Genomic DNA, 12,828 nt, shown 5'->3' with positions numbered 1-12,828 from the left:
TACTGACTTAGATCTATATATTTAAAAGATGTCTAGATGTGGCACTTAGGACATGGTTTAGCGGTGGTGGACTTGGCAGTGTTAGGTTTATGGTTGGACTCGATGATCTTAAGGGTCTTTTCCAACCTAAATGATTCTATGATTTCAGGTATTTCTCAAATTTGGCAAAAATATTTTATATTCTGATCCTTTCCCCTTAAATGTCTGGAACCTCTCCCAAAGTGGTAATATTTGTGTAATCAACAGGTATACAGACCACTTCACCATCCAAATTATTACAGCTGCAGAGTTGTGTTTGATAATTTTGATAGAGAAGCAGTATAGACAGTGCAGAAAGTAGCATATGAAAGGAGAGGTACAACAGATGTTTTAGAAGGGAACAGCACAAAACCTATTTATGCACATGAGCAACTTCACAGATCAAAGATATGACACTCCTCCTTTTAAATATTCTTTCATAAAATTCACCTCTTCCATGAAGTCTGTGAAACTATGCTCTTTGAGATTCATTAATTTTTAGATACACATTTGTAGTAAATCATAACTTTATTTACTGAACTGAAACGATGTATTGCATTCATGTCTGTTAGATCCCAAGAGACATGATTCCACACATACCGTAAAAGGAAGCAGGCACTCCTGCTGGTTCTGCACCACGTAAAGGCTCAGCAGGGGAACACGGCAGGGGCCTGTCAAACTGCATGCCAAACAGAGCGTGTTTTCCAGAGCTTCAGAGAGTACAGAGCAAGTGTTGGTCCAGGAAGCTGATGTGGCATCCACAATGAGAATCCGTGATGGCTGCTGGCAGTGTACTTTAGCAGCAGGAAATGTTCTCTGCGTTTCTGAGAGTAATTTTCTGGAATTCATGGCTTCTGAACATGGGTATTAGATGTCCAGTTATTCAGCTGCAACTGCACAGGAAAAATTAAGAAATAATAGCAATGAGTGAGACTCTCCCTTTCCCATTCACTTGAAAGCAACCTGAGACATAGCAGACAATAATGAATTAGACCTCTCCAGCTTTTTTCCAAAGCAATCATTGTCCATACTCTAAGATAAACCCACACAAAGACAAGGGAAAATGCATACAGTCAGAAAACAAAATGGTTCAACTAAAGAAAATGCATGGCAGATACACTCTTACAGATGCAACTAGAGCAGTCAAAAATGTTAATAGCATAGCCGTGCATAGCCCATGGATGAGCTGTGTGATATGTCGCATGACCCTTCAGTAAGGTTCAGGTGCGTAGCATCAATCTCCAGCAGAGAAGTGATCTCCAGCAGCTGGTGGATAGCAAGACTTTGAACTCCTGCTCCTACTTCTGCAATGGCCAAGTGATTATACCCAAACACCCTGAGGAGGACACAGTCCCCCCTCCTTGATACCCAGTGTGAGACAAGTAGCTGTCATATCCAAAAAAGGCAAGCATGATGCAGCAAGAAAATATTGCATATACATAAATTTTACTTCGTGGGTGGTGGAGAACCAACGACCTTTGTCCCTCAGAGTATCTAGCACCTGGGGTTAGCTCTCTGCTCTGACAAAAGCCTCAATGAATGCAGCACTAAGGTTGCCCAGCAGTATCTCATACTGTTCAAGAACATGGGAGTGCTGCAAGCCTTAAAAAAATCTGTAATGTCTGAAACTCCAACAGAAAGTATTTTCAGCCAAACACCAGCTTTGATTCCCAGAGCTGGCTGGAGATGCTAGGAATGCTATGCACGGAGGTGGCTGTGCTTCATGTGTCACAGAGCCATGCCAACAGTTCAGTGGTGCTGTCAGTGATGCAGGCGACAGCTTGCACGAGGAAGGAAAGGAAAGAATAGGGCTTCTCAGCTCCTGGGTCCTGTGTGTGTGGGAAGAGAAGTGGTTCTTGTTGCAGTACCCTGGGAGACCGCAGATCCTTTACGCACACGAACAGAGTGTGTGGTCAGGACACATTTCTCCCCCACCTCTTTTTGTGTGTTTCCTTTCAAATGTCCACCCTTTCATCCAGCAGCACCACCACGTACCTCTGCATGCATAAGGCTCAACTGGTGCTGCTTTGAGAGACTTCCCCACAATCTTTAAGAAGATTTGACCGTTTCTGTGAAATAGTAAGCAGAGAAGAAGTGAGACGCAAACAGGAGTGTGCTGTCAGGTCTTGTGTCTTTGCTGTGCCTCACACGTACAAAACAGAGGAAACAGCTGAGCCCTGAGCGAACACCTTGTAGTTTGGGTCAGAGGTTTAGAGGCAAAGTATTCACATGCACTCATCCTCAGACCTTAAATATGACATTTGTTCCCACTCCGCCATTTCTCTTCAATGCATACATCTTAAGCACAACAGCCAGCATTTTCCTGTTAAAAAATTCTTTTTCTTCCTTCATCGTGAACAAAGATCCTGCCTGAAATCTTCTCTTCATGAAATCTAAACATATCTGCACAAAGCACTCAGTGCTGTTTCTAAGGATATAGAAAATGCTTTAAAAATGTGTCTTGGTCTTGGTAATAACTGTAGTATGTAACCATACAAGTCTACTTATGCCCAGAAAAGTGTTTGTATAATTGCACATACGTTCTCAATATGAACTAGAAAAAATTCTTTCTTCCTACAGCTGTGTAAATCCCTGGCAGGCTTTGTAAAAGTTTGAAGTGACTCTGGATTTAAATAGTTGGGCTCTGGTCAGAACCCAGGCCAGTATGCATTCCTATGTGTGTGGTATGTTCAGCTGAGACAAATAACTCTTTTATGTTCACTGAGGAGACAAGCTACTGTGTTTCCTACAGCCTCCAGCACTTTGGAGTAAGAATTTCTGTAAGTCTTGAAAAGAGCAAGAAATGTATTTCTATTGATTTAAGTATCATCAGAGAAAAACCTCTGTATTTCTAGGATGTTTGTCAGTGAAGGCAAAACAGAGTGATCACAGACTGAATTTCAAAACTGAGGTTAACATTTCAGAACTGGTAAAAATGTTATATATAGATAGATAGATAGATAGATCATGTATATATGTGTAGGTATCTTGCTTTGACTAGTAACCTGATATAATTTCATTGGAAAATGGAAAACTGCCAGGTACCACTTTAATCAGTATCTCTTCTGGAGCTTTACAATTTACAGGAGAGTTTACTAAATTACTTCACTGAATCTAGGAAAATATTTGTCTGTCTGTATTTTTTGTGATAAGGCTTCATACTACTGAACTCTGCAAGCCCCCAGTGCTTTCCCAAAGAAGGAAAGAAAACCCATCCAGCAGTCAGAAATCTAGAAGAGTTGGGTCTTTGATTTGCATTGGTTTCAGAGAGAAAAATGAGCCTTGATTCTGAAAAAGACACATTTTTCCTAAATTTGAGTGAATTCTCTCATTCTTGATACTGTACAGGACTATGCTTATTTTAAACTGCTTTAGTAGAATGGATCCTGCATTAGCTATGCTCTTTATCAACTGAATGAATTTAATTTCTTCATAATTGTGGTGTCATGACCTCTGCTTAGCAATTTTCGCATGATTTATACGCAGTTCTCTGTATAGTATTTGACATACTGTGTAAACTGCCCACCTCTCTTACAGACTACGCCAGTTACACTTAGCTGTGATGAGGCTGGATAACTGAAGAATTCTGTATAGTAGTCTAACTGGTTGCTATGGTAAAATCACATCTTCATTTAAGCAGCAAGTGAACTGATGGAGATCCTAGCCTTAAGGGACTACACCATAATTCAGTGTGCATGAGTGAAAACCTTTAGTTCTAGCAGCTGATATGACATTAACTTATTGCTCAATAAAACAGAACTTATCAACTGTCAGAACTAGTTGCTAACGGTGATGTACATTTTGCTCAATGCAAGAAGACATACATTTTTCAGAACGAGAAAAACAGGGACAGAAAGAAAACTTTGCCATTTTTAATGACTTGCTAGTGCTGATGACATTCTGCAGTTGCATATTATCCCTATGTGCTTAATTTGTTCCAGTTATACAAAACCATCAAATAATATCAAAGTCTAAAAAAGTGTAAATGAGAGGCAACACCAAAGCCACTGGTTAAAGAATACTAGGGATAGTCTCCATCTTCTTTCTAATATAAGAACCAGCAAAACTTGGATCCATCCTTACTCTAAGTGGGAAGAAAAAACCCACAAAAATGTGAATAACGAGTTTAAGTTAAGAATGCCTTACTGGGTAGCTAAACCCTACAGGCCTACAGCTATGAAGACAACTACTTTGACAGTGGTCTGTTTACAGAGAAGTAGGGAGTAAAACCAAGAAAACCTTGAGATGCGATAATAACACAAGCTATTGGCAAGAAAATGCATACAAAATGGTGAACAAAAGGCACCAACAAACAGTAACAGTCAACAAGTTTAAGGACAATAAAAACTTATTCTGTAAATTATTAAAGAATAAAAGCTACTCCTTAAATACATCAAGAACAAAAGACAATCTCAAAATAGCATAAATCTGCTATTAGCTTATAAGGATACGATTTTCTTTAATGATGCAGAAAAAGTGTTCAATAACTATTTTGATCTGAATTTAGAAAAAAGCACTGATAACTAATTATTCTCTTTTCCATTAGTGGTTAGAGAGGATATTAACCTGCAGGTGCTAGGACTGTGAGTTTTACATTTCAGAAAGGGGATCTTTGTGCCCAGGAGCTCTTTGAACCATTCCTGTTAACATTTAACTCATCCCAGAGCTGTGCAAGTTCCAGAGTAACTATAATGTTCTTCTCAACAAGCACGCAAAATGACTCAGATAGCAATAGCCTATATGTCATAATGTACGTACCAGGCAAATTCATAGGAGCAGTGATATAATGCAGTCAATAACAAATTAAAAAATAGTTGCATGATTATGCAAATAAATCTCATTAATCAATACATTTTAGTAGGATTACATATAGGCCTAAGTGGTCGAGACAGGAGTGTCAGCAGAGTATAATTTGCCTCTATGAAGCATTCAATTTAAACACACTTGCTTTTAGTCACCATATTACTATAAAAAGCAATGAATCCCCTCAATTAATAGATTAAGAGCTCGTTAACGGAGAAATTGCAGATATCTATAAGTGAGGATTATTCAGTAAAATGTCTCCACTGCAGTTATACAGCAATCTATTTTTTACTTAATTAGGTAGAACCAGATGATACACAAAAATTTACCTCATAAAATTTACAGAAGACACAAACACTGACACTGCAAAGAAGAATCATTTATAAGGGCTAAACACAGTTGCTTATCAAACTGGGTTTATTTGCATACTATACATTTTAATATAGCCAAATGCAATTAACCAAAAGAGCAGCAGACGTAGTGGAAGATAAGAGCTTATGTCACCCTCAAGTCAGGAAGTCCCCGAGCTGCAAATAGTTGGAGGCAGGGAGAGTGGTCTGCAGTGGCATCAGTGCAGACTCACCCTCTTCCTACGCTCTTCCCAGAGCATTTGCTGTGGGCCAGAAGTTCATGGACGAGACGGATCTTGGGTCTTACCCTATGGCACTATTTTCATACATTTAACATTAGGAGTTTCAAACTAGCTGGTTTAAAACCATGCCATTTTCTGATTAAGCTTCAAGACCCTGGGAAACATGAATATTTGCATGTGGAAAGCAGATCAAGCTGCATAAATAAGTGGGTTTACTAGAGCAAAACACAGCAAGCCATGGAGAAGCCTGAGCCGTGAAGTGGCTATGCAGTGTGGATGGCCTCTGGTGTATATCTGTTTGTCTACCTAGCCTAGAAAGGAAGGCATTTATTTAAAAAGGTCAGGATGAACAGAAGAATAAAAGCAAGCAAACAAAAAAAGTTAGCATAAAATCAAGCTACTGAAAACAAAATTATTCAAGATCCTATATAACAGAAGATATTTCATGTTTTTCTATACACGAGTGCTATAAACAATAATAAATAAGTGGCTTTAGGCTTGTGCTTTTATTGACATAAAATCACCAAATCTTAATAAGAATAGTCACTTTATCATAGTGTTAAAATCACTCATTATAACCTTTATAGGTTTTTTTTTCTTGAAAGAAGAATTATAACATCATAGGAGTTTAGAAAAAGGCATTTTCTAATTCTGAATCACTAAAAATGATGCAGCAAATTATTGTGAATGCTTATCAACCAGTGTGTTGACAGATAAAGCAAAACAAGGACAACCTGATGCATAATGCATATGCCCAAGTGCCCCTATAGAACAACCAGCCAACTCATAAAACCCATCAAGAATGCTCTGAGGAAAGCTGTGTTATCATGCGGGACTTCTGTTTGAGTGATGTGCTGGAACTCTCAGAATTAAAACTTTTAGGTATTGTAATATCTTTTTGATGAGATTATATGTATGATTAATGAAGCCTCATAGGGCATATACTCTATCCTGCCTGGCATCTTGATTAAGAAACTAGAATGATATGAAGTCAACACACACATTAAACAGATAAAAACCTGCATAATTCATAAGCCTCGACACATAACTGTAGACAGGCAATCATCACTGAGGGTGCTTTAGTAAGCGCGCATGAAATCGTGAGATACATGCACATATCAGAGCAGATTAGAATTGTCCTCCATAGTAATGCCTTACAGACAGACAGGTTCACTTTTATTTTCTTTCTCCTACTCCCTGACACAGGGCATCTTGAATCCTTTTCAATGCAATGAAACAGGATGAAGCAAGAGGGGACTGTTATCTCCCTTCCATCACACCTTGAAATATGCTTTAACCTGATGGTCAGGGCACTTTTCTGAGAGGTAGGATATCTTATGTGAACTCTTCACCCTAAGAACAGCATTGAAGCCACACCTCACACATTCTGAATGTCTTTTCTAGCCATTAATCCAGCGTACGAAACAATTAGTGGCAATAACCACGTCAGCTTCAGCAGAGGAGTGATCTCTTCTGTTTTTTTGAATACAGCAACTTAGTTGATGGCACCAGGAGAGAACTCTGCTATGTGCATCCTCAGTGGAAGCAGCTGCCTCACCGTAACCCAGACCTGAGCATTTACATGCCAAAGAGGGTAGGGTTTAAGATGCCGCTTTCCTTTCTCTACTTCCACTTGGCCAGCTGAGGTCATTCCTTTCTCAGGGTTAGACCCAGAAATCTAACACCGTGGTCTGGGTTCTGCTTTGGTTCTGCACAGGATCTTCCCAACCGTGACTGAATAGGGCTTGCACCTGAACGACCAAAAGCAATGCTGAAATCACAAACATCAGACCAAAGAAGCCAGTGTTCTCTTTCTCCATCAACACCAAATTCTGCTGGACTGTGGACAGCAAGAGGCTGAATCAGACAGAACTGCTGTGGTGAGGGTTTTGGGAAGGAGGTTTGGAACAGCTGCTCCTCTCAAATCTGCCCTGTGGGGAGGCAGTAGCTGGTACAGGAGAGCAGGAAGACATCCTCACAGATCCCAAGGCCTGCATCCTCAGGAGAAGAACACACCAGCCTGTGGTGCAGATGGATTCCTCAGATGCTACAGCCTCCCTTCCTGTGCAGCTCCCCCACAAGTTGCACTGTAACACAGAAGAGCTAGTAGAAGTTAAAGTTGCTTCACAGCAAAACTCACGACCAGATTTACAAAGGAAATCCGCAGTTTGGCAGGGGACAATGCTGTGGAGAGCAGCCAGTCCCCTGCTCCAATCTCTCCCTCTTCAAACCACTTTCCTCTAACAAATAAAAATTGGTGCAAGAAACAACAGAAAAACAAAGGGGCTTCTGTCAGCTCCTGGGCAGAATAATGTAGCCGGGGGCTGCGTCTCCCTACTCTTCCTCCTTCCTACCTTCAAAGCACTTGACACTTTTTTGATGGTTGCACATAATGCTGATGGCCAGTTGCAATTTATCTCAAGTGATATGATTTCAGGTTATGCTAGAAGCAGTCTCATGATAGGATGTGTAAGACATTAATGTCATGCTGTATTAGGAATACAGGATTGGTCAATGAAACTTTCCATAATATCACAGTTAGTGTGTCATGCAGTTTCCTTGTTAACTGGTCAAGACTTACTTTTAAAGTAGTTAGGGCTTCCTGTCCCACAGGAAATATTGTTGTCGTCGTCGTCTTCTATTGTCTTTCTGTCTTCTATTGACAGACTGCTCCTAAACCTCAGTGCTCTAGTGATGAGAAACCTTCCAGTAATTTCCATCCAAAACGTGTGGTGCCTGGCCATTTCATACCATTGTTCTTGTGCCAGCATTTTCCTTTCCTTCCATAACTTTTCTCCTGCCTCATTATTTACACCTTTTACATATTTCTAGACAAAAATCATATCCCCGCTCAGCTTCTCCTTGCCTTTTTTCAATGGCTTTCAATTTTCCTAAGGTGTAGCTTAGGATTTTTCAAGTCTGGAAGCTCTCTTGAGAGGTTTTATAAAAGAATAAACAAATTTTACTGGACACAAGCGGCAGAAAACACCATTTATGTGTTAATGACGTGTTAATAACAATTCTTGTTAATCAAGAATAAAATCCCTAGAATACTAATGTATGCCCGCTGCTTACAAACACAGTTCTGTGTGTTTAGATGACATGCTACAACCCAAACTCCTTGTATCCTGGATGTGACCTCTGAGTCTCTAAATTTCAGACTCACTGTAACATTCTCATAGGTTCATATTTCCTGTACTATTTTTTCAAAAGCTTTAGAAAGCAATACCACCTCACTCATGAGCCCTGTGACTGGATAATCAAAATAAGGGAATACAGCACACAGCAGCCTGCTGCACTTGTCCTCTGGCCCACAAGATGGACAGAGTAAAATCTGCACATTTTAACTGCATGTCCCACCTGGAATATGAGGAAATGCCAAGGTGGCTGTGGCAGTTGAGGTCTCTAAATTAGGCAACCTCCCCCGCTGCAAGCCATGTCTGTTCTGCTGCAATGCTGTGGTAACAGCAGAGCCTCTCTGCTCTGCCCACGGTGGGTGCCCACTGGAGAAGGCCATGTGGTTAACACGGCAGGTTTAACATGGCAGGTTTCACAGCAAATGGGCAGGCTGGATGAAATCGGTGAAACGCTACCGGTGCCATTCCTCCTCCAGAATAGAATCGTAGAATCGTTTAGGTTGGAAAAGATCCTCAAGTCCACCCGTTAACCTAACGCTACCAAGTCCACTGCTGAACCGTGTCCCTAAGCGCCACGTCTACAAACATGGGGAGGAGGGTCAGGAGGAAGCTTCTCCCCATCCATGGGGACCCTGCCCCCAGGGGATGTGCCTGTGGCAGCCACGTTGGGCCGGGCAGGGCCCTGCTGTAGGGGATGTCCCAGCCGTAGCCACGCTGGGCTCGGCCAACTGCCGACCGAAGCACCCAGTCTGGGCCTGTGAGGGGCCTCCGCGGTCAGCCATGCTGGGCCTGTGGTGCAAGGGGACCCCTGCACGGGCAGGTGGCGGCCGGCGCTGGGCTTACCTGCGCAGCAGCGGTCCTGGCAGCCGTGCCCAGAAGCAGCGCAGCGGTCCCGGCGGACGGGTGGCTCTGGCCGTCCCTGCTGAGGGCTGCCTCCGGCGGGGCGGCGGCCCGGGCAGACCCGCCTCCCTCCGGCCCGGGCCGCGTCGCACACCCTCACCTGCGCACACAGGTATGCGTGAGGTGTGCGTGGGCACGCGTGCTCGCCGGCACGCCTGGATGTGCCCACGCAGCCACAGGCAGGCATAGGCACTTACAGGCTGGCATAGGCGCCCGTAGGCGCGCACGGGCAGGCAGCAGGAACCCGTGAGGCTGAACAGGGAGAAGGACTGACAGTCACTTCTGCGTCAAAGGTGCTGCGTTTTTAGTCTGTGCCCTTGCCTGCTCATCTGTTACGAAATGGATGTTTAAAGGAAAACCTGCATTTTTCAGAAGGGATTTTAGTCTAGGAATACATGCTGGAGATCTCAGGCTAAAATCAGCGAAGATCCTTGCCATTTCAGAACATTATATACTAATTTATAAATGAAATATGCCAGTTAAATAATAAACTTAATAAAACTACAAACTAAGCTAAAATAAATATGCACTGAATCTCTATTACACTCTGATACCTCGTCAGACGTTTCTGATCAGATGCTACAACAATCTCTTATCTCCTGAGTCTTTATCATTCATTTGAACAGATGTTTCTAGTCATTGTGGATGAAGATTATAGATAACACAATAACCAGAGCCGTAAACAATAATAAATACAGATCATCTGGAATAGAAATGTGTAGGTCTTATTTGCAGGTTGCAGCACATTTGTGGGAAACAAGAAGAGAATGTGGATCGTGGTGAAAATTATAGAACATCTTAGAGTGACATAATTGTTAAGAGAGGCAGCGCTATCCTCTTACATAGTTAAAGAGATTTCAGATTAGAAGTGCAGAAGTGCATTGTCTCTGTATCCTAGTGGAGAGGATTCTTTAATCTATCAGACTGACGAACAGCAAAACCAATGACTGGAAGCTGAAGCTAGAAGATTATTTAACTTTTAGAATGTTTTCTCAGGGAAAGCATGGCTGGAGTCTCTGAATCTTTATTATTATTAGTAGTAATAGTGTGTTTATATTATAATATATATATTATACAGTCATCTAGCAGGACTTAATGGCACTGAACACTTCAAACATGGAACAAAAAAACGAGAGACTACAGAAAGCCAGGAGTATACAAGTGATTAACATTGCAGAAAACACTGTTTTGCATTGTGTAAGTCCACTGTGAAGCCATTTTTAGAGAATTCATGCCCTTCTGATGCTGCCGTCTTGAAAAGGATAAAGTACGGTTAGAAAAAGTCAGGGAAAAACAATGGTTATGAAATACAAGTCAGAGGTTCTGAATAATGAGAGATTAAATAGATTCTGATTCCTTAGCTTCTGAAAGAAATGGCTTCTAAAAGACATGGGGATAGGTGATGGAACCATTTAAGGTTGTGAATGGTGTTGAGAAAGCAAACAGAAATGCTTATTCATATTTCCCTTAACAAAAGAGGTAGGAGACATTGAATAAAATGATCTGGGCAGCATTTTAAAACAAAGAAATAAAGCATTTTCTCATACAGGGCAAAATTAGAGTTCATAGGCAGAGGATGGTGTAGAGGCCAAAAACTTGAATGAGTTCCAAATGGTTTTGGAATTACTTCATGAAATGAGACTCCATCAGTGGCTGTTAAACTGAAAGACGCTGATAAAACCTTTGTCCTAGAAAAGTTCCTAATCTGGAGAGGTTTCAGTGGAGTTATCACCTGTATGTGCTCAGTTCTTACATTCCTGCTGTCAGCATCTCCTCCCGACTCCTGCCGGAAGAACCATACTGGGCAGACAGGGCCGTAATCTGACCCAGCTCCCCCAAGATAATTCATGATGATAAGCAATAGGCTCAGAGTATTATTTGCAACTGTTATCAAGATTCTTAAGACATGGGATGAATATAATTTATAACATGCAAGGAGTTATAAAAAAAATACAACTGCTTTCAGGGGGCTAGTGTTTTTGTTTTGTGGATAGTGAGAGTAAAAGCACAGCATGAGGGAAAAAAAAAAAAAAGGGCAACAAAACCCCAAACCCAAAGACTGTCCATAGAGATTATATTTTAAGGCTTATTAGAATTAGAAGCTGAATGTATGACACCGAATGAGAAAAGGGCAATAGGTGGAGGATGTGCCAGGTCTCCAGGTGTACTATAGAAGCTAAGTCTAGTAGAAGGATGGGGATATGCCCCCTCTGGTCTTCAAGCATATAAGGAGATGATGCAAAGAGGAGGAGAATAAACCCCATTTTTCCCAGTGAACAGGGCAAGTCACAGTGATGTTTGGATAAAAGCTTTGTAATAATGAAACACTGCAAATATATTACCTGAGGAGACTATGGCATCTCTCTCATTGGAGGTCAGAGAAGTGGTAGAGATATCTAACACAAGTAAGAAAGGACTTATTTGGAGAAGTTGGGAGTGAGGAAATAGAAAGTTTGGTTTTAGATGTAAGGCACTCAAATCAGTAGCAAAGAGGAAATGTTAGGGCCTGAGAATTTGGTTTCAGCAAACCTGAAGTAGTTTGGTTCATCTGTGAGTCATCAGCATTGATTTACTTTAGTCCACTGAATCTGTTTGCATATGAGATCACACAGAGATCATGGAAAAATCAAAAAGAGAATTGAGGCCAGAGACCCATGGAGATGCATCACATGAAGGAAGAAGATCGTTTCTGCAAAGAGATCCCCAGAAAAACATATGGAAAAGGAGCAATTACATAGGAATTGATGACTCAGCCAGGAAATGCAAGGTCGGATAATATGTCAAGGACGATGAAATGTGTCCAGTCTGTGTAAGAAGGATAAAGATGGAGCAGTGCTGTGAGCTTTAGCTAAGAAGAGACTTGGGTGAGAGCAATGACAGAAGCTGGAGCAGAAAAGAACCTCAAGTAACAACAGCAAAAAATGCATGCATTGAAAAGCAGTGAAAGAAATGGTGCGATAACTGCAGAGGTAGGGTGGAGTGATGATAGCTTGGGGGATGGAATAGGTTTAATTGAAGCTATGATAGGTACAGAGAAGTTCTACTAAGGAAATGGAAAATATGACAACAGATGAGCTCAGTTCATTTAGCCGGCAAAACAAAATGTGTGAGATGCCATGATTGTTGTTATAGCCATTTCAATGGTCAAACAATGAAAAGAGCTATTAAAAATAGAGGACAATGATGGATAACAAAAATTAAGTATAAACTATCTGTGAATAAAATTTGAGTTAATGATGGTTGTTAAATAACCAAGTACCTCAGTTCCTTTGTGGCTTCTGTGACAGTTGTTTGGCTATGTGATGGAAGCTCATCTGCACACCCAGGAAGGAGAAGAGAGACACAGTGACAGGCAGAAGAGCCCAAATAATGCCCTGT

General features: G+C 41.3%; 1 protein-coding gene across 5 annotated transcripts in view; it reads right to left on the bottom strand.

Annotated features, from left to right (window-relative positions):
• LOC115338029 (meiosis 1 associated protein) overlaps window positions 1-9,484 on the bottom strand; it is a 31,865-nt gene extending 22,381 nt beyond the window's left edge. For 4 of the 5 annotated variants that reach the window (XM_030006432.2, XM_030006434.2, XM_030006436.2 and 1 more), the window contains exons 1-2: window positions 9,394-9,484; window positions 619-911 (exon numbers count right to left, since the gene is read on the bottom strand). In XM_030006432.2, the coding sequence (XP_029862292.1) occupies window positions 619-867 (249 nt within the window). In that variant the 5' untranslated portion in view covers window positions 868-911; window positions 9,394-9,484. Of the gene's footprint in view, window positions 1-618; window positions 912-2,013; window positions 2,088-9,393 lie in introns of all 5 variants that reach the window. The other variant, XM_030006433.2, reaches the window with a different exon arrangement.
• Between the last annotated feature and the right edge of the window lie 3,344 nt (window positions 9,485-12,828).

Source organism: Aquila chrysaetos, unplaced genomic scaffold, assembly GCF_900496995.4.
Source record: "Aquila chrysaetos chrysaetos unplaced genomic scaffold, bAquChr1.4, whole genome shotgun sequence".
Lineage (NCBI taxonomy): Eukaryota > Metazoa > Chordata > Aves > Accipitriformes > Accipitridae > Aquila > Aquila chrysaetos.
Note: the sequence above shows the minus strand (reverse complement) of the source record. Positions and strands in the feature narration are given on the sequence as shown.